This window comes from Onychomys torridus, chromosome 22, assembly GCF_903995425.1.
Source record: "Onychomys torridus chromosome 22, mOncTor1.1, whole genome shotgun sequence".
In the NCBI taxonomy this organism is placed as follows: domain Eukaryota; kingdom Metazoa; phylum Chordata; class Mammalia; order Rodentia; family Cricetidae; genus Onychomys; species Onychomys torridus.
The window spans coordinates 12,234,789-12,257,898 of NC_050464.1; the positions used below are offsets into that span (position 1 = coordinate 12,234,789).

Sequence of the window (23,110 nt, forward strand, 5' to 3'; positions counted from 1 at the left end):
AACTGTACACTTGGAGAACAGTCATTACAGATGCTATGGATGCTAAGTGCTCAGAATAGCAGCCTTCTATAGACTTGGGTACCATTCACTGATCAAAATGAAAACTAAATAGTCAATTTGTAGGAAACCATTAACCACTGGAACAGTAACATTTACCATTATTGATACCACAACCCATTTATATGATGAAGTCACCCACTGTGAAAAGTACTTTACCCGGTGTTAGCATGCAGCATAAATGACCTTTCATCTTGGGAACACCTTTTCACTGTTCACAAGCGAAGGAACTAAAGACACAACAGCTCACAGGTATTTTCCTCTTTCTAGTATTCCAGCAAACTGAAGGTTGTGTGCACTTCAATACCATCTCCTCAGAAAACAGGGTTTAGGGGGAGAAGGGAGGTGGCATGACCGCTTGCCATGTCAGTCTCCTAAGAGCTTAGCAGGACACGTGTCGTGTTCCTGAGATAGGTCAGAAATGTTCACCAACACTAATAAACACCTCAAGTGGTCAGATAACGCCACAACATTTTTCTGAGATTACAGTTTTAACTTTAAATAATGGCTACAACATGCAAAAATTCTCAGACTACACAGAGATTGATTATACAGTTCATTGACCACCTTACTGCATTTAACAATCTTTATTCTGTTTGTACTGAACTGTATTCCCAATCAGCCTAAGCAAAGGCATGCCCTCAGTACAGCATCTGCTTTAGAGCAGAGGTGACAATAAATAAAGAATCTGGAGACCTTCTACATTATTTTATTTTATTTTATTTTTTTGGTTTTTCGAGACAGGGTTTCTCTTTGAAGCTTTGGAGCCTGTCCTGGAACTCACTCTGTAGCTCAGGCTGGCCTTGAACTCACAGAGATCCGCTTGCCTCTGCCTCCCAAGTGCTGGGATTAAAGGTGTGAACCACCACTGCCTGCCTGTTTTGAACTTTTTTTTTTTTTGAGCTGAGGATCGAACCCAGGGCCTTGCGCTTGCTAGGCAAGCGCTCTACCACTGAGCTAAATCTCCAACCCTGTTTTGAACTTTTTAATGTTTATTTTATTTTTAAATTTATTCTCTCAAACAGTACATTCCAACTCTAGTGTCCCCTCTCTCCCCTCCTCACATCCCCCCACCTCCCCGCTTCCCCAGATCTATTGCTCCTCTGTTTCCTTTCAGAAAAGAGCAGACCTTTCAGTGATACCAACCAAACACGGCATAACAAGATGCAATAAGACAAGGCATAAACCCTTATATTCTTACATGTTCTGAAGGGGGAATTGTCTGCCCAGAGTGGAGGGGAAGCAGGAAGCCCGATGTTTGTTGGTATTTGGGGGCAAGCGGCTGGGCGCTTGGCAGGAGGCTTCAGTTCTGTGCTACTGTGGTGACAGTATCACCTTAGGGTGGCCAGAGAGTGACGCCATGCATCAGAGAGAGCTGGAGGAAAAGTCTGTGGCCCCACACTCCTTCAAGGCTGTGCAGCTGAAGAGACCCTGAGGCTGGCTTCGGAGCTAGTTAGGTAACTCAGAGCGGGGCATGGCCTCCCCTCACCGCCCTCTCCACAAGCTCCCTCACTTTCTCCCTCCTCAAGTCACTGCTTCCTTCCCCAGCTACTTTCAGTCGCCTCTCCCACGACGGTTCCAGGCCTGCCTGATGTTACTGGAATCACGTGTCTTTCTAGCCATCATTCTGACTTTGGAGGCAGAGGTGTGGAAGGTGGGCTGTGTTTTGAAATCCCTTTGGTTTTACTGAAGAAGTAAGACCAGCTACCCCCACCCCACCCCCACTACAAAATACACAGGAAGAAGGATCCCTTCGAGAAGCCAGCCCAGCCAAGGACAGAGCTGCGCTGCCGTTTGGCCAGGGCCATCCCTTGCATTGCCTCTGGGAGGGCATGTAAACAGCACAGCTTGGCTTCGATTGTATGTGAATGTCTATTAAGCTTTCTAAAGCTTAGTCTTGCTGTTGTATGCAGCTCTGGGTCGTTCATTCCCACCTGCCATTCTATTTTCTTTTGAGTCAGGCGATTACCAGCAGTGCCGCATGCACACTCTTATTGTGTATGTCCTGCCACACGGCACACAGGGATGTGTCCTCGTGGGGTCCTAGAGTCTTACTGCTGTGACTCTTTATGTCTGCTAGATAAGCCTATGGAGTGATCTAGTACTACAGCATACAAAATCACGCAGGTTTCTGGGGTGTTGGCTTCCCACTTACTCAGGGTCCTGGTCCTCGAGAGCATTAGGCCCCCTCTTTGCCACCTTTGGCCTTTCCAGAAGGAAATGCAAAAGAGAGAGCAGGAAGGGTCTGGGGACAAGCCAGAAGTCGCTCATAGAGAAGGGGTTCTGTCCCTTTGGTTGTGTTGTGTTAGAAACTCCAGGTGACCAGGTGCAGCCCATATGAGGGTGGGGGGTCTCGAAGAGTGTACTATCAGGCTGGGGCTGGTAGGAGCTGTTGGGAGGATCTCACATCCCTTCTCCTGTTCCCAAAACTGGGGTTGTGTGAGTTCATGTTGCTGCAGCAGCAGAGTGCAGGATGTGCCGTTGCCTTGACAACGCTGAGGTTGGCCAGGCTCCTTAGCCATCTCCTGTGTGTGAATAGCACTTCATCATGGGCCTTGCATGTCTGTATGTATGTTTTTTTGGTGTGTGTGCCTGAGTGCATGTGTATAGGTTTGTGCCTGTGTGTGTGTACATGCCAAACAAATGTCTCTGTGTTCTGTTAAGTGTCTGCCTATACATGTGCACTGCATGTGTGTGCATAGTCATGCACATATGTTGTTAGAAGGCTGGAGAGGGTGGTGGGGCCCTACTTACACCTGTCCTTGGGTCGGCAGCGCCAGGAATGTGGTGTGGACACCTCCACCCCACCTTTATTGCTTCCAGCTTGCTTTTGGAAATCAGCCTGGAATTGCAGGCCCACTTGGGTTCTGCGCCTTTAAGGAGTTTGTGTGTGTGCTGCCCACCTACTGGTTAGAGACTGCCATGCTTGAACCAAGAGTACTTCCTGGCTAGTCACTTCCTGGAGAGGTGTTTCCATGAGAGGTGTGGATTCAGCCAGCTTTAGCCATTGCTTGGCATGGGAGGGACGCAGCCTCTGTTCCTCTCTCCATTTCTGAAGGGTACCATTTCTGTGGAAGCGAGGGAGTCTGGGTTCCTAAAGCCTGAACATCCTGTGCACGCAGTGGCGTCCATTGCTTTCCTTTGCCGTCACTTCCCTGGGGTAGCCTGACATACCCATAGGGACCACAGCCATAACTTCAGTTCCTGTTGATGCTGGGAGGAGCAGCTGGAGCCTGGAGGACAAGTAGCCTGTGCATCCTTCGAGTTGGTGCTCCCTGAAGTGGCTCCATGCAGGCTCTGGGCTGGGATTGTCCTAGCACGTTTGCACCACACATGCCAAGGCTGCGAGGGGAAGACGGATCCCGTGTGGGAGGTCAGGGAGGAGGCCCAGGCTGCAGGGGAGAGAGAGGAGGAGGAGCTGGGTTTAGCTGCCACCTTATTGTGCATTCTCTCTTGAGACACATTAGTTCTCGGTGGAGCCAGCTCCCCGGGCATACAGCTGGGACTGCTCCAGAACCCACAGCTGATTTGTTGTGATAAGTTTCAGGTTGATCCCACCCCAGGGTAGGACACAGATAGGTTTGGGTGCCTTTTTTGTTCTCTGTTCCTGTGGCTTTCAAAGGGGCCCCCACCCACTGCACAATGGCAGCGGGCAGATTAGCCCAAGCAGATGACGTCTTCCTGATATCACCAGGTCGGACGTGTGGGAATACTGAGCTTCAGTGTGTGAATGAGCACACACACACCCTCCCCTGTATGTACAGCTTGAACAGCCCCAGAAGCTGGGGCGGGAGCCTTTCTTTAGGCTTCTGTTCCATGCAAGTTGCCCTGGCTTCCTGGCAGCTCAGCTGGGGGGTGGGGGGGCTCCAGCTCTGCCCAGCCTTTAGCTCTCACGTCTCAGCACTCCTGAACCTTCTACCCAGGTTCATTCCCAGAGGGTGTGCCAGCCCCACAGGCTTGAAGCTCTCTCCTCTAGGCTATCAGTCTGTTCCCGTGAGCAAGATGCCTTAGAAATGTCTTCCCTGAGTGAGGGAGACTTGGGGTGTGATGGAGATGACCCCCTGCCTTTTCCTCATCATATTTGTCTCCCACTTTTCCAGTGCTGGGATTACAAATGTAGGCCACCATTCCTGGCATTTTAAGTGGGTGCTGGAGCTTGAACTCAGGACCTTGTGCTTGCAAAGCAAACACTTCATCAACTGAGTCATCTCCCCGGCCCCCACGTCCTTGGTTGTTTTGAGATAGGTCTTGCAGTATAGCCCAGGTTGACCTCAGACTTGCAGTCCTCCTGCCTCAGCCTCCCGTGCAGCCTCCTTCTGGCCTGCTTGGATGAAGGATGAAGCCAGAGAGCACGAAGTTCTGCCCTTCTCTGGTCTGAGATGAAAAGCCAGTATTCCCATGTGTGACAGCACCCCATTTGTTCGGTCCCTCTTGTTCTCTGCCATCCCCGGGGCTGCTGATCACTGCTCCCAGTGGTTGATGGATGCGTCTTTCCCCCTGAGTATACCATCCCGGTGGAAGTGTCAGCCTTGCTGAGTAAGTGGTGTGACTGGCGTTTCCTTGCTGCTGTGACTGTCAGGCAGCAGGCTGGACTGTCAGCCTTGGGGCCGCTGGGCCGCTGAGCCAATGTGCTCAGGTGTCCTGGCTCCCTGTAGACCCTGTCCCCTCCCCTCCCCATTCACCCAGGACAGAGAACTGGCCTTCACCTCAGTGAGTGAATCCAGAGAATGACTGCCCATGTTCCACTTTAATTTTACTGAGGCTCCCCCCCCTTTTTTTTTTAATTGAAAAGCCTATGGAAAGGCACCCTGGGTAATTAGTTTCCCACCGTGAAAGAGAAAATAAAGCTGGAATTACCAGGCAGTAAGTGAGAAGAGAAAACTTTAATTAGGAGCTTCCCAGTAAATGCTGGAGGATGCTTCGAGGATTCCAGATGGCTTAAACCTGCCCTCTTTCAGAACACACTTTGCAGCTGCTAATGGCAAGTGTGAGCAGCGGGGGTGTCCCCCCTCCCTGGGGAAGGAATAGTGGAGCCGGCAGAGGGTGGGATGGGTCTTCAGAGAAGGACGAATCCACAAAGGAGAGTCCAGCCTAGAGCCACTCACTGACCAAGGTGTCACCTCCCCTTCTGGCCCTGTCCAGTCCCCACCCCACTGCCCCTTCCCCCACTGGCCCTAGGTGAGACATATGACTAATGCTTGGCTTTTTACATGAATGCGGTGATTTGAACTCAGGTCTCATGCTTAGGCAGCAGCGTTTTTACCCACTGAGCTGTCTCCACAGCCCTAGAATGCTCTTTACCTTTGACTGTTGCCATGGATGCTGAGGGTGCAGGCAGTAGTCACCTCATACAGCACACTTGGCAGCCTCAGGAACTTGGGCATTGCCGCACAACCATAAACCTCCCCCAGTAATAGCCTTGGCAGATTCTGGGTCTCACGTGGCCCAGGCTGGACTTGGATGCCTGACCTTCCTGCCCCACCTCCCGTGAGCTGCAGTGACAGGTATGCAGCACCATGTGTGCATCTTTCTTAATTGCAGTCCACCCCGCCTGGATCTCCACAGCTCACTCTTTTTATCTTGTTTTGGTTTTTTTGGCTAGGGATCTCCCCTCCCCCCACCTCTCTCTCGTGTTTTGAGACAGGGTTTCTCTGTGTAGCCTTGGCTGTCCTGGAACTCACTCTGTAGGCCAGGCTGGCCTTGAACTCAGAGATCTGCTGCCTGTGCCTCCCGAGTGCTGGGATGAAAGGTATGCACCGCTGCCGCCGAGCGGCTAGGGACTCCTACATTGCATTCCATACCCCCTTTCCCTTGAACCTGGAACAGTCGCTCAGCCCTTGTCTCTTTACCATTGTGGTGTGCACTGGCTTCTTGTCACCACTTCGGGTTTTTCTGATGTTTGCTCCTGATTAGCTCGGGTGTTTACATCCCTGCCCCTCTGAGTGTCTAGACTCCCTCCTCTTGGTGATGCCAGTGTAACCACACGGAGGTACTGTCCCATCTGCTCTGTGGGGGGCCCTGCTCTAATAAGCTGGACTTTGCAGGTGCCTCACTCTTGCTGCAACGAAAAGCCATGACCAAAAGGCAAGTTGGGGAGGAAAGGCTTTATTTGGCTTACACAGTTTTGACACACAATACCAGCCAGGATACTCACCGAGGGCTCATGGTTCATAGCTGGGTGCTTGTGGCCACATGAACAAACCCTTGGGGAAGGCTACTGAGGGACTGGTCTTACTTCAGATCCCCTCCTCTGCTAGCCAGCTCTTTGCATAGGTAACCCCATGCTCTGGCTCATTACTCGGCATCTTATTACATTGTATTTATTATGTAAGTTATATTTATCCAGTTATTGCTGGAGTGGAGTCATGGTTGCCCTTTAATAGTCTATAACTGTCTGTAACTGTTGACTCCTCTTAATTATGCTGATGCGCAGAGCATCCCAGTTTTGCCCATGGGATGCTCCTTAGGCCATCTCCTCTGTCCTGGATGTGACCCTGTCCTCTCAGCTTTTCTCATTGAGGACCACACACTCCAGGCGCTCCCACCCAAACCTGCAGGTCTCTGAGAGGCCTGGCTGCTGCCCTCCTCCTTTGGTCCTAGACTCTGAGCAAATGGAGCCCAGTGTGCTCAGTTGGACACAGCACAGCCTGGCTTCAGGGTTTATCCCTACTACTGTAGGAGACAGTCTCCTGGGGTCTGTTCCCCACCCTCCCACTAGGGCTAAAGGCATTTATGTTAGTGAGGTTTTAATACTTACCATTTACTGTGTGTGTGTGTGTGTGTGCGCGCCTCTCCTGAAGTGCATACATGGAGGCCAGAGGAACAGCTTTTTAGGGGGTGGCTCTTTTTCCACCATGTGCCTTTTGGGGAATCGAACTCAGGTTGTCAGGCTTAGAGGGTAAGTACCTTTACCCACGGAACCGTCTCTCCAGCCAAAGAGATTTGTTTTTAAAAGAAAAATCCTTGAATTTAAAATTCTGCCCTATGCACTGAAATCATTTTTTATCTCCCGCTAAATTCAGTGCAGAGTGTAGCAGTGTTAGCGCTGAATTTTTCAAGAGAGCTCTATGGCGGCCTCTCGGAAGATGATGGGAAGGGGCAAGGGCAGGCTGTTTTCTGCTGTGATTGGGTAAGGAGCCCTAAGGCGGTTTAACTGTAGTCTCCAGAAGATGGTTTGATCCCAAATACTTCTCAGAACTCAAGTACTCTATGTGGCTCTGTAATAATTAGAATTTGCAGTGAAAATACTGAACCAGTTGGGTTTGGGGTTTGGTTTTGACAGACACTCTCACTGTGTAGCCCAGGCTAGTCTCAAACTTGTGATCCTCCTGTCTTCACTTTCCAAGTGCTGGGATTACACGCACATACCACAATGCCCAGCTTATGCTTTGCTGGGGATCTAACCCAGGGCCTCATGAGTGCTAGACAGCACTCAACCAACTGAGCTGTGTCCCAGCCTAAAAATTAGACACTTTTAGTTTTAGATTCATTCTTTTTTATGTGTATGAGTGTTTTGCCTGCATACCACTAGTGCCCACAGAGGTCAGAAGAGGGTATCAGCTCCCCTGGACCTGGAGTTATGGATGTTTGTGAGCTACCATGTGGGTGCTGGGAACCAAACCTGGGTCCTCTGTAAGAGCAGCATGTATTCTGAACAGTTAGCCATCTCTCTAGCCCCCAGCACTGGACACTTAAGTTTGAGTACACAGGAAGCTGTTCAGAGCCAGAACTATTCTGACCATATTAGATCATTCTCACATTAAAAGCAAGATGGCTCTGTGGGTACAGGATCTCACCACCAAGCCAGCAGCCTGAGCTTGATCCTCAGGACCCACTTTGTAGAAGGAGACAACCACTCTGAAAAGTCATTCTCTGATCTACACACACAATACGTTTAAAAAAAAAAAAAAAAGTATTAGTCGCTGGGCAGTGGTGGTGCACGCCTTTAGGCTCCAAAGCTACGCAGAGAAACCCCCTCTCGAAATGCCCCCTCTCCCCCGAAAAAAAAATTAGTGAGGCTGCAGAGAATGAGTTTGGAGCTCCACAACCCAGGCATGGTGGTATGTTCCTGTAACTCTTGCGCTGATTGTGTGTGTGTGTGTGTGTGTGTGTGTGTGTGTGTGTGTGTGCGCGCGCGCGCGTGCATGCGTGCGTGCGTGCAGGCAGATCCCTGCGGTCACTGGCCAGACAGTAAGTTTCAGACTCAGTGAGAGATTTTTATTATTGAGTGCTAAAGGAGAAGACACCCTAGGTTGACCTCTGACCTCCACACGTGTGCACACACAGGCAAGTACAACTGCCCACCCTCATCCCCCATCCCTCTAAAAACACCACACACACACATACACACACACACACACACACACACACACACACACACACACACTTAAAAAGCATTACTGAATCACAGACACTGAGAACTAAACTCTACACAAGTTTATAAAGGAGAGGAGAGGCTGCTCCCAGGGTTGCTTGTGGTACACGGTCAGGACTTCAGCAGCACCAGAGCCTCCACACGGAGCCACTGCCTAATCCCTTTGGGGAAAAGAACCCCCAAAAGACAAGAATGCTGCCGGGCTTGCTGATTTTCCTTTGTATGGTTGAAAATGCTTGCCTCTCCTGGGCAGCCAGGCGGCTGGCCTCCTCTGTCCCACTGAAGCCAGGAGGAGATAATTAATTATACCTGAGGTCTTGTTCGCCAGGGCCCGGAAGGGCAGGTGGGCTGGAGCGTGGGAGGACTCATGATTAAGCTCTGAGGTGATGGAATGGTTTCCAGGGCTAAGCAGGTTTTCCATGCCCATGGTGGCTGCCTCTGCTCCTCCTAGGGTCTGAACTACATTTGTCTGCAGGAGTGAGCCAGGCTACCAGGAAACAGCAGTGCAATTAAAACGCCTTGATTTTATCTTGTAGTGTTTCTGCCAAGAATAATTGTGTTAGTCTCAGCTCAGCTCCCGGACACACTCTTGAGGTGGGGGGAGGGTCAAATGGGCTGTGCAGGGCCCCTGCAGGGCCAGCCACTCCTGGCCTGTCCAGTCTTCTGTCTCGACTCACCCTGCCCTGGGACTTGGGGCTATACATCCACCACCCCACCCATCCCCAGGGTGGTTCCGCCTTATGTGTGCGGATGGAGAAATGTGCTTTGAGGCATAGAGGAGGAGGCAGGAGCCTGTTCCCATCCTGGCTGGCTCCAGCCTGCTGCAACTCAGCTTGTGGAAGACTGGGGTCAGGAGCCGCAGATAGGAGGTGGCATTGCCTCAAGGGCCTACAGTTGTGTGTAGCCAGGAATGGACCTGTGCTGTGTGGCCTTAGGCTGCAGTGGTCCTAGCGGACGGCTTTGCTACTGTCCGAAGGACTGAAGAGGTGCTGCAGACCTAAGGGTGGCTTGCGAGGAGGAAGGAGTACTGTCTCTTGAGAAGTGTTCTGGGACTTTGGGCAGGTGCAGTTTCAACTATTGGCCCTGGGAGTGTAGCCCAGGAAAGGGTGACCCTGGCTGCCCATGTTCTCCCTATCCAGGCTGCAGAGTTGCCATGTGCTGTGGAAAAGGGCAGTGTGGGTGTTGGAGGCTGAGGTCTGTTCCTGGCCCCATCCTTTATTGTCCGTGGTTTTGCGTGTTTACAAACTGTAAGCATCTAGTGTTTTCTCTCTGTAATATGGATGTGGGTGGGTGTGTGTGTGTCAGGGCTGTTCTCTTTCCAATGCTGCGGCTGCCTCCCTAGCCAGAGTGGAAAGTCTTGGCATATTTGGGGCATCTGTGCACTGCACTGGCCCGAGGAAAGCCTCTCACGTAGGCAAATTTGAAGAGTTGAGGCCCAGCCCTGACTTCTTCTGTGACTTGGAATGGAGGGTCTTCCTTCTCCTGTCACCATCACTGAGGTCAGACTTGAATCAGGCATTTACAGGGATGCTTGCTACCCTGTCAGGATTTGTGGCCACACTTCTCGGCCTCCACTGTCAGCCCTGCTTTGTCAGGAGGGGCACCAGGAGGGCTGGTCCCAGCGCCTGGGGCTCCGAGGTTGCTGACCAAGGTGTCTTAGGACTTTTAGGACACTTTCCCTCTCTTAATTATGCAAGGGCTGCCTGAGCTTTGCACACATTTGTAGGGTTGCCTGGGGTGGACGGAACGGCTTCTACCTGAGTTGTAGGGCTCTACAAGACAGAGCCACACACCTCCCCACCTCCATGGTGGTTCTTCACCTGTTGGTTTAGGGACACCATCCTGGAGGAGGTGTCCCATGCCCTGCCCAGGTAGAAAGCCTGCCCTGTGTGGGACTCAGATGACATCTGGGGACAAATGCTCTTGTTCTTGAAGAGCTGTAATCAGGGGATGCAGGTGCTTCAGGCTGGCAGTCCTGCACAAGCTGTGTCTGACAGAACACTGAGGCAGAGGGGATCTGTGTCCTGTGTGGTTTGGTTTTTGATTTTTTGATTTTTTTTTTTTTTTTTTTGAGACAGAGTTTCTCTGTGTAACAGTTCTGGCTGTCTTGGAACTCGCTCTGTAGACCAGGCTGGCCTCGAACTTGGAGATCTGTCTGCCTCTGCCTCCTAAGTACTGGGATTAAAGGCGTGCACCAACACCACCCAGCTAGATATTGTTCTTAAATATCTGGAAAGATAAAAGATTTAAATATCTTTAATATTTAACTTAATAACTTAGATATCGTGTACTTTTCACTTAAGCTTATCTATAAATACACCTTGTTATCAGAATAAAAGAGCAGGGTCATAGGTTTGAGTGGAAAATAGTATGTTCTGTAGAGACAAAATGGATCATTTCTGTTGTCTACATGTTACCTTGTATGTGCCCCTAGGGCCTTGCCCTAGCTCCTCCATGTGTCCAGACACTGCAGGGCCCTCAGTGAGAGAGAGCAGTGGGCCTCTTGATGTGAGTAACTGCCCAGGTGGATGATCAGGGGGCGGAGATTGAGCATGAAGCAGCCTGTCCTGTGAGACAGGGCCAGGGGTCCTCCCTATTGTCCCCAGGCATGCTCTGTGACTCCCAGCCCTGGGCATGTCTCCCAGTCCAGAGTCTCCTAGGGATAGATGGCCATCCTGTGCAGATCCCCAAATGGGGCAAAGTGTGGCTGTCAACATAAATAACAGAAAGGCATACTTGGTGCCCAGGTGCCACACAGCATGTGGTCCATACCGTGCCAGAGTGCCTTTGGGGCATGGGAGGCAGGGGGGCTCAGAGTGGCACAGTTACTTTGCAAGGAAGTGGTGTATTGAGGAGTTTCTCATTGTCCTGTCCTCACCTGTGCCCTCCTCCCCATCCTAAGAACCACAGAACAAAGAAAAATCACCATATGCCTACACTTTATTCAGACACTGAATGAATACACCAATCCTTGGTTCTCTTCTTCCCTTTTACATTTTAATGAGAGCTGTTCACACCTCACTGTTCCCAGGTTGTTTCTTAGAAGCAAGGCCTTGGCACTCCACTGACCTGCACAGTAGCACCCACAGCCTCCTTTACCTTCCCATAAGAGCACACACCTTTGTAAACAAGTGTTGTGAGAGGTGGGCATCCCAGAGCAGGCGGGCATTTTGTTCAAGGGCCTTTCTCAGCTCAGACATGGTGGTCACTCTGGAGTTATGAGTGGTAGCTGGGGTAACCCTGCAACCTCTGGACGGTAGGAAGAAGGCTCCAGTGTCCTTAGCTCTTGATGCCATGGACGAAGTGTGGATGGTCAGTTAGATATCACAAGCAAAGGAAATGTAGCCAGTTTGGGTCTGGTACATATATTCTGTCTCTAGACTCCTCCACCCAGGTAGCATTCTTGTAGCAGAAATGTAACTGTGATGCTCCGTAGGGTGGCCTGTCCTTTTGACTGTCACTTGTCAACATCAGAATCATCTTCTGGGGACATAGGGTCCCCCAGAGAGAAAAACCAAGCTGCAGGTTGTATGGTGCCCTTTGAGTACAGCAGTCAATGTCACCTGACCTGCTGCCCTAGACCCTTGAATCTGGATTGCCGCATCCATGAGCTGGATAGTCAGGAAAGATCCCAGCAGCCCCAGAGATGACCCAGCAGTGTGGTGTTCCCCAAGCCACTGAGGTTTGAGAATATGGCGTGGCTCAGGTCACTCACCACCTGCGCTGGGTGTGTGCTGCCCCCGAACACCAGCCTGCCCCCTACCCGTCCTCCTCCCTCTGTGAGGTCCCTCTCACACAGCACTGCTGAACTTGACATCAGACTGCTCTGTGCTGTCGGGGATGACTGCCTTGAGCGTGGCATGGCAGAAGCGGTTCAGAGCAGGCAGGCTCGTCTTCTGCTCCACGTACAGCCTGAGCTTGTCCCTGAAGGTCTCTCCAAGGAAGCTGTAGATGAGGGGATTCAGACAGCTGTTGGAGAAGGCTGCAAGGTTGACGATGTGGCCCGTCAAGGGGTAAGCATGACGGAAAGACTGCTTGCAGGGCGTGTCCCCTGGTTGTGTCCATTGCAGGAGGTGGACGCTGATGAACACGTTCTCCGGCAGCCAGCAGATGAAGAAGACGAGGACCACGGCGAAGATCATCCTCAGGGCTTTCTGCCTGCGTGGGCGCAGGCCACGGTGCCTGTGGGCCCGGATGAGGGCCCGCACAATGAGGGAGTAGCAGAGGCCAATGATGGCAAAGGGCACAATGAAGCCCAGCGTGACCTCCAGCCACTGCACCTCTCTGACATCGGCAAAGCAGAAGCAGGCTTCTTCGGTGTGCCGCAGGTGCACGGCCGTGAAGGGCACCAGCGTGGCAGACACTGAGGCCATCCAGATGAGGCCACAGCTGAGCCGAGCGTGGTGCTTGGTGCGGAAGAGGCTGCAGCGCATGGCCTTGGCCAGCGCCAGGTACCTGTCGAAGCTCATCCAGGTGAGGAAGAAGACACTGCTGTACATGTTGATCTGCAGGAAGAGGGACATGAAGGTGCAGAGCACCGCGATGTCATAGTACTGCTCATCCAGGTTGAACACCTCGATCAGTGAGTCGGCCACCAGGATGAGGTCGGCAGCCGCCAGGTTGATGAAGTACAGGTCTGGGATGGTCATCTTCTCCCGGAAGCTGATGTTCACCACCAGGATCAGGATGTTGCCCACAAAGCCGATGGGAAAGAGGAAGATGGTGTAGAGGCAGGAGAGAAAGAGGGCGATCACGTACTGCTGGTGCTCGGAGAGGTCCCCAGTGAGGTTCCCGGGGGTGTCTTCCTGCAGTGAGAGGGACAAGTTGAGGGTCAGGGAGGTGCTGTTGGAAGGGGCTGGCCACATGGGACCTAGGGAGATCTCCATGCCAACAGTGTGGGCCAGAGTAGTCGCATCCATGGCTTCCCTCGGCAGCTTTCAGGACTTGCTGAAAGGGTCACAGAAGTCTGTTTTACGCGACAGCTCCATCTTCACAAAGAAAGGTGATTCTCTTGGAAGCGAGCCAGGCATTTGTAAAGCAGGAAAAATCGTCCCGGGAGCCTGTTAGTCTCAGAAAACCAGAAGGGTAGACAGGGTGTCTGATGTCTGGGCCAGTGCCGGGCAGCCACACCTGCTACCTGCTTACTCTCCGGGCACCTGTGGAGGCAGACAGGCCAAGATTAAGCATCTGGAATCCTGGGTATCCTGAGGGAGCCAGGTGTAGTGCATGAGCAATAACAGCCTGCCTGGACTCTGGCTTTCGCCATCTTGGAGAGATGAGTGCCCTTGAGCTGGAACAGAAGAGATGGATGCAGAAGTGTCCCTTTCTGTCCCTTAAGGGTGTCCACAGTTGGTGGTTTGAGTTGGCGACAGTCTGTGAGTCATGGGAGATGCAGTGGGACCCGTCAGATTGCTGGCTCATGAAATAACGTGAATGTGTGGTATGGGAATTTGAGGAAAACTACTGTTTGTCGAGACAGGAAGTCTCATTAACTTCAGCAGCTGTTGGAAAGAAATGTGACATGGGAAGGGAAAAACCCAGTCTTTCTCAAAGGTAGTCCAAGAAGTGCACACAGTGGGAACTGGCTTTTCTCTTATTAAAGGGGTAAGAAAGTTTCCCTTTTTACTAGTGGAAGTAATGAGTGTGGGTACCAGGGATAAACTCCTGCCCCCTAGTACAGAATGAAAGAGAATAAAAAATAAAAATTGTGTGGGGTAGGGGATTTAGCTCAGTGGTAGAGCGCAAGGCCCTGGGTTCGGTCCTCTGAAGGCTGGGGTGTAGCTCAGTGGTAAAACATTTACCTGGCACACATGAGGCTCCATCTTCACATCACGCACACATGCACGCACATATACACACTGCTTGTTTTTGAAGCAAGGTCTCATGTAGTCCAGGCTGTCCTCATATTCACTAAATAGTTGAGAATGACTCCGCATCTTCCCAGCTACTCCAGAGGTTGGGGTAGAGGATCCCTTGAGCCCAGGAGTTTGAGACTATTCTGGACAATATAGCCTGAGACACCCCCCCCCCCCCAGGCATAAAGAAGAAAGGACGAAGGAAGGAGAACATTTTGTCCTTTTCACAAATTACTGTGAAATATAACATTTTAGATGCTGTATCCTGGAAGCTGAGTTCATTTATGGCTTGAGGGATGTGGCTGGGAATGTTTCCTAGCTTGTATGACTCTGTGCCCCAGGGTTTTCTGTGGTGTGACCCGGGTTCTCAGCAGCACTGGCAGTGTCTGGAGACCCTGGGTGTCCAGTGGGCAGAAGCTGGAGATGTTACTCAGCGGCCACACTGCCCTGGGCGGCTGCTATCCTGGCTTCCTCACCCAGTCAGTGGCACCCCGGGTAGGATGACAGTTGGCTCCTGAAAACGCATCTCCATTGCCTTTCTTGAGGGGGTTGCATTTGGTTTTGAGGTGAAGCAAGGGCAAGCCAGAGGTTAATTGGCCTTTCTCTCCCAAAATACACCTCCTGGAAGTGTGGGTGTGGGTGGGCGACCCATCTTTCCCAGGAAGTGCCCATCTGAGCCACAGAAGCTACTTTTCTGAGTCCAACCACGGTGTGGGAGGATTCCCTTTATTTCTTCTGAGATCCAACAAGACCGCTGGGCCTGGTGGTGCATACTTAAATCCAGCACAAAGGAATCAGAGGCAGGTGGATCTCTCTAAGTTTGAGGCCAGCCTGGTCTATGTAGTGAGTTTTGGGCCAGTTAGGGCTGCATAGTGAGACGCTACCTCAAAACAAATAAACAAAACTTCAAAATTTAAAAGTACTCACATAGAGTGCAGTGTGTGAATGTGGAAACTCAGAGGTTCGGCCACAACTCTAGCAGCTTAAGGAGCAGAACCCTAGAGCTGATCAACCATTCTGGTGGAGTGGGGAAGAAACAACACCCTTGGTTCTGTCTTTGATCCAAACTGCTGCTCTGTTGGCCTAAAGATCAACGCTAGTGTCCTTTTGATTTTTCCCTTGTGTGTCCAGATCTGGGGAAACAAGGGCAGGTTTTTGTGCCAGGCCTACAAGACCCCTGTCCCTGAACTGCCAAGCCACCAGGATTCCCTTGGCAGGCAGAGAGCAGCAGCAACGTGGTATTACAGGGCGTAGCCGGGACACGAATGTGGAGCTCTAGATGGACACGCTGGTGCCTGCACTTGGGCAGAGCCCCTGCCTCGGTCACACCTAGCATGCTGTCCCTGGAGGCTGAGAGGTGCATGCCTGCTCCACCATTCCCAGCACAGCACAGTCAGAAGTGCCCAGCCAGACACAGACCTGGAACCTGGGGCACCAGCCCGAATCTTACCTGTGCCTCCATGTCACTAGACCATCTGCTGGAGGAGTACCCGGAGCTTGCCCGCCCACAGGGGATTGGCCCTGGACTTGCAGCACCTTGGGGATGGAGCCCAGCAGGGATACAGCAGGAGAGGAAAAGAAAGACCTGTCTGGAAGGGAGCAGGCTCACGATGCCTGTGGCTGTCCCACAGCGTCTGGCCCCCTTGGCACAGCGCCTCCTTTATAGACTTCCCAAGCATACTCACTGGGCTCTGGCCAGCCTCCTTTTTCAGGCCAGCATTAACCATTTTTTTGCTGGCTGTTTTTTGTTTGTTTGGTTGTTTTGTTTTGTTTTTTCTTTTTCTCCCACATAGAGGCAGTGAAAACAATCCCGCTGGACACACATTTTATGGAAGTTTCCAGTGTGACTGCTGTTTTTCACCCACCGACATATTCATTTGAAGTGTGGAGGATTATAATATAGTTTACCTTTTAGGTATGAAACCTTTACTCGTTTGTGGAAGCGAGTGATGATACCCTTGCTTGTTTTGAGTGCTGCTGGCTTTAAGACTGATCACTGGGTTTTCTAAGACATCTTTAGTGGGGCTCCAGGAACACAGCAAATGTAAGCTATGATTTTCTTGGGGATGCTTGCGGCAGGAAATGCAGCCCACAAGTAGCAAGCATCATGATCAGAAATTAGGAATGCAGGTGGATTTTCTGCTCTAATGTTAGCTGGGTCTAATGCCCCTCTGCCCAGGGGTCAGCTGAGCCACCTGTCTTCCAGTGGCTGATGAGGCTCATCCCCACTTACGGCCAGCTGTCTTCTCTCTGTTTCCAGTTTTAGGCCTTGTACAGCACAGGTTGAGGGGACCCAGGCCCTGGGGTCCGAGTGGGCCTGTGACTCATTGCCATTCCAGAAGCATCCCTCCTTCTGGTTTTTGGGGTTTCAGCCAGAGTATTGGGGTGATCTTGGCATTGTAGCCATGAGGTGGAGACAAGCATGGGGGAGGGAGCCCTGACCTGAGCTATTTAGTCAAGTAATTTAGAGTTAATTGATCTCACCTGTACTTTCTTTGTATCTGACTATGTGTGCATGTTCATGTATGTACATGTGCATGTGTGTGGATGTGGAGGCTGGAGAACTTCAGTTAGGATTCCTCAGGTTCTGTCCATCTTGGTTTTCGAGGCAGGGTCTCTCCTTGGCCTGGGGCTCACCAATACAACTAGGCTAGCTGGTCAGAGACCCCAGGGTTCCGCCTCTACCTCCTCAGTGAAACTCCTGGTGTTTTCGTCTTGGTATCTTCGTGATTGTTGGGAAGCTGTGAGGTTGAGCACATAGAATGGGCATTTGTGTTTTTAACATGTTTCTGCTGGCTGAGGACAGATGAAACCAGCACACGCTGCTCCCCAAAAGGGAGACTGAGCAACAGGAAGAAGCAGGGACTGGTCTAAGAAGAAGGCTCAGCAGTTAGCCTTTGTTGCTCTTGAAGAGGACTCAGGTTCAATTCCTAGCACTCATACGGTGGCTCACCATCATCTGTAACTCCAGTTCTAGGGGACCCAGCTCCCACTTTTGAACTCTGGGGACCAGGCACACAGGTGGTACACAGATGCACATGCAGTTGAGACAGTCATACACATAAAATATTTAAAAAAAAAAAAAAAAAAAAAAAGCAGTTACCTGCACGCAGACAGCTGCAGGGCCATCTCTCGGGAATGCTGGCCTGCTGCCCCGTGTCTGTGTGCATAGCCTCCTGCTGCGAACACGCTTGGTGGTTTTCTATACGATATTGCCTTAGCATCTTTGAGACATGTATTTGAAAAATGTACAGACCTTTAAGCAGAGTTCTGTGTTAAGTTGTTTTTTTTTTTTTAAAGATTTATTTATTATGTCCTGCATGTTTTGCCTACCCATCAGAAGAAGGCACCAGATCTCATTACAGATGGTTGTGAGCCACGATGTGGTTGCTGGGAATTGAACTCAGAACCTCTGGAAGAGCAGCCAGTGCTCTTAACCTCCAAGCCATCTCTCCAGCCCCTTAAGTTTTTTTTTTTTAATGGAAAAATACTAAGTCAGGACCCTTTTGAGCTGTAGAAGTCCTGAATACTGTGTTGGTTTTTTTCTCATATGAGCAACATGATAAAGAGCCCGCTGGCCCTTCAGTATATTTTGACCAGCTTACCAAATCAAGATGACGTCAACATTAAAAAACGCCCGCGACACCATCTTGAAAGAAACAGATCATGAGAAAACACAGCTTCCCTTTGAATTAAATAAATAAAACAGAAACCCAAGCCTTGAAATAGCCAAGGCGTGCCACTTAAAAATAGCCGCTCCCTTAAAATTCCCTACTCTTGCAAGCCCTTGCTCAAGGTTCCATGGTATTGGAGCAGCTAAAGGGCCTTCCTCACCTTCTGGGTTCCTGGGGAGTCCCCTGGGGTACTCTGGCATCTTGCACAGGTGCAGGATGGCAGCTGAAGTGTTGGGGAGGCATCCTACTCAGAGCCCAGTCTCCCCTTTAAAAGACCAGGTGGTCACATCCTATGTCTAGCACTCAGGACCTATGTCATCTCTGCCTTCTGACCTCTGTAGATTTAGTGTGGATAAGGGATGAGAGAGACCTTGGAGAAGATTCTGTCAATACAGTGGTACGTGTGTTTGGTGACGGCTTCCTCCATACTCTCCCCGTAGCGATTGATGACAGAGTCTCAAGGAGCCCTCCCTCAGAGCTGACTGCTGCTAGCCTTGGTTTCTCTTTCTTTCTGTCTTTCTGTCTGTCTGTCTGTCTGTCTTTCTTTCTCTCTTTCTCTCTTTTTTTAAGATTTATTTATTTATTATGTATATAGCATGTATGACTACAGGTCAGAAGAGGGCACCAGATCTCATTACAGATGGTTGTGAGCCACCATGTGGTTGCTGGGAATTGAACTCAGGACCTCTGGAAGAGCAGCCAGTGCTCTTAACCTCTGAGCCATCTCTCCGGCCCTAGCCTTGGTTTCCTGACAGAGCCCGTAGTGTGAGCATTTGCAGCAGAGGCCAGGCTGGTGACCGAGTCTGGGCCAGGGTCATTGCCCACTCCCCAGCCATGCTTGTATCCTTCCTGATCTGCGTGCCCCATGTGAGTTGCTTGTCTGTGTGGGTTTGGTTTTGTTATATTTTGTGCATGAGTCTACAGTTGTTTATAATGGCTTTGGGTCTGAGGAACCTACTCTGGCTGGTGTACCATGGCAAGGAAGGGTTCAGGCTGCTGAATTCAGACCTCACGTCTGACTCGAGGCTAAAGGGAGAGACTTGTGAGGAAGTCCAGTGTGAGGGGCCCACACCCGTTCAATGTACAGACAGTATTGGACCATATACGGGGACAGGCACCAGTGAAGTGAAACCCCTCACAGGAGCTTCCCTGCTGCTCAGCACACAACCCTCTTCTTTTGAAGTTCCGGGTCAGGGTCCAGAGTGCCTCCAGGGATCCCTAGTCCCAGCAGTGCTGGCCACATCTCCCCCCCTAATTTCTCTCTTGTGGTCTTCCTGCCCTCTTGCACAGCACAGAACAGCCCCAGCACCTCATGGATCCAGGGTCACCTCTTACCTGACAGTCAGAGCCCTCAGGGGACATGGTCCCATAGTCTGAGCGTGGCCAGTGTGCCACATTGCCCAGCTCCCTTCCCACTCACTCCTTAGTGGTTACCTGGGCATGGATATGACACAAGACAGTTTGGGGTTGGGAATTTAGCTCAGTGGTAGAGCACTTGCCTAGCAAGCGCAAGGCCCTGGGTTCGGTCCTCAGCTCCGGGGGAAAAAAAGAAAAAAAAGAATTAAAAGACAGGTCTATGAAAGGCCCTTTGACGTTGTAACTCTCTACACGTGTGTTGGGCCATTCATAGCTATCCTAGGACACATATGGCCCATGACTGCAGGTTGGACACACAGGTGTTAGCCTTTCTGCTTTCTTCAGGGTGTGGCAGGAAGCTTCCTTTCAGCACTGAGGCCACCTGACTTCTTAGTCCTGTTAGGACTAAGTGTGATAGCCATTTATTTGAGTCAACCATTAATGCTCTTGGCTCTTCTGATCTTCCTTGCGTCCCATCTAGGGAGATGGCCTGCCAATCAAAAGCATTTGTAGGATTGCTTGCATGATCTGGTTTGCCCCTGAAGTGTCAAGCCATGTATGTTGGGAAACATAGCACAAAGTCTGGAGAAAATGCCTATGTGTTTCCATTTCGCAGCATTTGTACATTTTATGTAGGTGTGTAGGTGTTTGTTTATGCGTGTGCGTGTGCGTGTGCGTGTGTGTGTGTGTGTGTGTGTGTGTGTGTGTAAGCCAGAGCCTATGTCCACTGTCTCCGTCAGTGACTGTCCACCTTCTTTTTTGAGATGGGATCTCTCGGTGAACCTGGAACTTGCTGATTCAGCTAGGCTGGCCAGCCAGTGAGTTCTAGGGGTCCTCCAGTCTCCACCCCCATCACTAGGACTATAGGTGTGTGATGCTACACACAGCTTTTTGTTGTGATTGTTGTTTCAAGACATGGTTTCTCTGTGTAGCCCTAGCTGTCCTGGAACTCTCTGTCTTGAACTCAGAGATCCACCTGCCTCTGCCTCCTGAGTGCCGGGATTAAAGCTGTGCACCACCACCGCCCTATGTAGATGTTAGGAGTCTGAAGTCAGGTTCTTATGCATCTTTGCCAACATCTCCCCAGACTCAATTTGTGCATTTTCTCTACGTGGTCCAGACTCAGGAGGCAGGGACTTCCGGCCCCTGCCTTGAGATGTCACTGACTTCTAACTCTGTAGCACAAGTGCTTCAGGACAGTTAATACTCGACTTAAGTATGTAAGTGTTTAGCAGGTTGAGAGGCCGGCATCTTCCTTACAAAGGAAGAACCAGAGCTGTAGAAGCCAAGCACTTGTCTAGGTCCCAAGCAGTGAGGGGCCAGTCAGGGCTCAGCTCTCCTGGGCCATTGGCTGAGCACAAGAGACTGATGCTGCCAGTCTTGCAGCACCCCATCTGCCCACTCTGGCCTGTGAAGGCTGTTTTGTCAGGGTCAATGCAGAGCTGTGACCCAGTCTCCCCAACTCCCTAGCCTTCACTTTTCTTGTGAAATGGTGACTGGGAAACTTACACTTCAAGGGAGGCATCCTCACTCAGGTTCCTGGGGCCACGGAACAGGGCATCTGGTCCCTAGGAGCACCCTGGTCCTGTGAGATTCGATTCGGAAGGCTTCCTGCAGACAGGCATCCCATGTGCACACTGCAGGTGCTGTCTAGATGTCTAGATCGATCTGGGGCTGTTTCCCAGAAAAAAGTCAGTTCAGTAGCCTTATCTTCCAATGTGGGAAGGAATTTACAGCCCCAGGAGAGTGTCATATCCCTGTCCTGCAGCTGCTACCCCCCCCCCCCACCTCCCTGGCCCCAGCACTCAGAACACACAGCCATGTGCCTGTAGGGAACGGTTTAGTAGCTTCACAGTGTTGACAGCTGGGCCTCTTTCATGGTTGCTGGGAGCTTCCTTTGATTCCTGGAGAGTGTTGACAACCAGAAGTGAGTGTGCACAGCTCAGAGTGCAGATGTGGGGGGGAGGGGGCCCTGAGTGCTATTCAGGGTGGCCGCTGACACCGGGGAGTGGTAGGTGGAGTGAGGCTCCGGGAAGAGTGGCAGAGATGGGTCCTTGTTAACAGCTCACAAGCCCCTGCTTAGCCAAGGGAGGCTTGGGCTCCACGGGGATCTCTCCCCACCCCATGATCAGTTCCAAGTTACCTTTTCAACATCGAGATTTCCTGCACCCTCACCCTGGATCAGAGCATCCAGACTTGCATTCTGAGGCGTCCCCTTTGCTCCAGGTCTTCCTCTTGGCTTCTCGTGTGCAAAGACCCTTCCTTGCTCTTAGGAATGATCAGGAGGTTATGATATAATGGGTATATGGCCAGGTCAAGAGACAGAGACACAGATCCAATGGGCCTAACCCTGTCTAGGGCCTGCTGGGGCGGGGGCTGGAGGGGACTTTGGTTTGGGATCTTTCCCACAGGATTCTGGTGCAAAGCCTCTGGCCTCTTGCTGCTTCAGCATTGGAGCCCCTCCCCTAATCCCTGGAGCCCCTCCCCTAATCTCTGGAATCCCTCCCCCAATCAGATTAATGGTTTTCATTTTTGCCCCCTTCTGCTCCATTTCTGTTGGTCTTGCTGCTGTCATTTGTATTTAAGACAAGGTCTTCATATGTAGCCCAGGCTGGTCTTGGAATCATGATCCTTTTTGCTGAGCCTACTGAATGCTGGGATCATAGACATGCACCACCACACCCAGCTTACAAAGGTCCAGGTCCAGAGAGAGAGCACAGTCAGTAACGTACTTGCAAGGAAAACCCATGTGTGATCCCCAGAAACCATGCACAAAAATCAGATGCGGCTGGGTGTTTTGCTTCATGCATGATTGCTGTGCATCACATGTGTGCAGTACCCGAGGCAGCCAGAAGAAGGTGTTGGTTCCCCTGGAATTCCCCCTCCCCAGCTGAGAATCGAACCCAGGGCCTTACGCTTGCTAGGCAAGCACTCTACCACTGAGCTAAATACCCAACCCCTCCCCTGGAACTTTTTAAAGTCGAGTGTGGTGGCTTATAATGGTAGTCTGAGTGCTGAGGAGGCACAGACAGTGGATCCCTGGGACTCCCTGAGCAACCAGTCTAGTCTAATAGGCTAACTTCAGTGGGGGAGGGGGGATGGGCCTGGAGAGATGAATCAGAGGTTAAGAGCACTGGCTACTCTTTCAGGGAACCCAGGTTCAATTCCCAGCACCCACATGGCCTCATACAGCCACCTGCTGTTCTGAGGAGCCAGTGCCCCCTCTTCTGGCCTCCTTAAGTACTGCAGACATGTGTTGCAGAGCCATGCATGCAGGCAAAACACCCCATGCAGAAAATAAAGATAAGTAAATCTTTAAAAAAAAAAAAAAAAAAAAGTTGGCTACTTCCTGAGAAATGACACTGAGGTTGTCTTCTGGTCTACACACTACAGGTGAAAGACCAGGATCCTTTTTGAGAGCCACCTTTGCAGGCTCAGGCTTTGTGGTCAGATTTCTAAATATACTCCCTGCCTGGAATGCTGAGGAGCTCAGAGAGTTGAGAGCTGCAGCTTGCCCTGTTACCTGCTCCTGCCCTAGGACCCACTGCTCCCAGTAGCCTGAGCACACAGAGGTTTTTTTGCCACCTCTCTTCTGAGCCACGTGCTGTGGGCATCCATCGTGGCAGGTATTTATAAATTAACTTAGCACTGATCACGAACCACTAAAAACAGCCAAATGTAGGGAATGACTATTAAGATACCTGAAGGACCCGCTGTGCAGAATTTGGTCCTGGTGGGGCGATGGCCTGCACTCACCAGCTTCTTCCCTGAGATATCCTCTGGTCCACAGCACA

General features: G+C 51.1%; 2 protein-coding genes across 5 annotated transcripts in view; one reads left to right on the top strand and one right to left on the bottom strand.

The window, feature by feature from the left end:
• The window catches only part of C22H7orf50 (chromosome 22 C7orf50 homolog), a 107,252-nt gene that overhangs the window by 22,917 nt on the left and 61,225 nt on the right, over window positions 1-23,110 (top strand). The window lies entirely within an intron of this gene.
• Window positions 11,370-15,905, bottom strand: Gper1 (G protein-coupled estrogen receptor 1). Of its 3 annotated transcripts, none has more exons than XM_036171786.1 (2): window positions 15,737-15,905; window positions 11,370-13,236 (listed from the first exon to the last, which is right to left on the bottom strand). In XM_036171786.1, the coding sequence occupies exons 1-2, from the start codon at window positions 15,746-15,748 to the stop codon at window positions 12,223-12,225; spliced, it is 1,026 nt and encodes a 341-aa protein (XP_036027679.1). In that variant the 5' UTR covers window positions 15,749-15,905; the 3' UTR covers window positions 11,370-12,222. The 3 variants fall into 3 exon arrangements, 2 of the variants coding, with proteins under 2 accessions (XP_036027679.1, XP_036027678.1); XM_036171785.1 differs by having other exon boundaries at window positions 11,370-13,587; XR_004943484.1 differs by lacking the exon at window positions 11,370-13,236 and adding an exon at window positions 15,215-15,419.

Excerpts from the sequence above, each read along its gene's own strand:
- Gper1 (XM_036171785.1), bottom strand. The coding sequence starts at position 13,350 with ATGGATGCGACTACTCTGGCCCACACTGTTGGCATGGAGATCTCCCTA.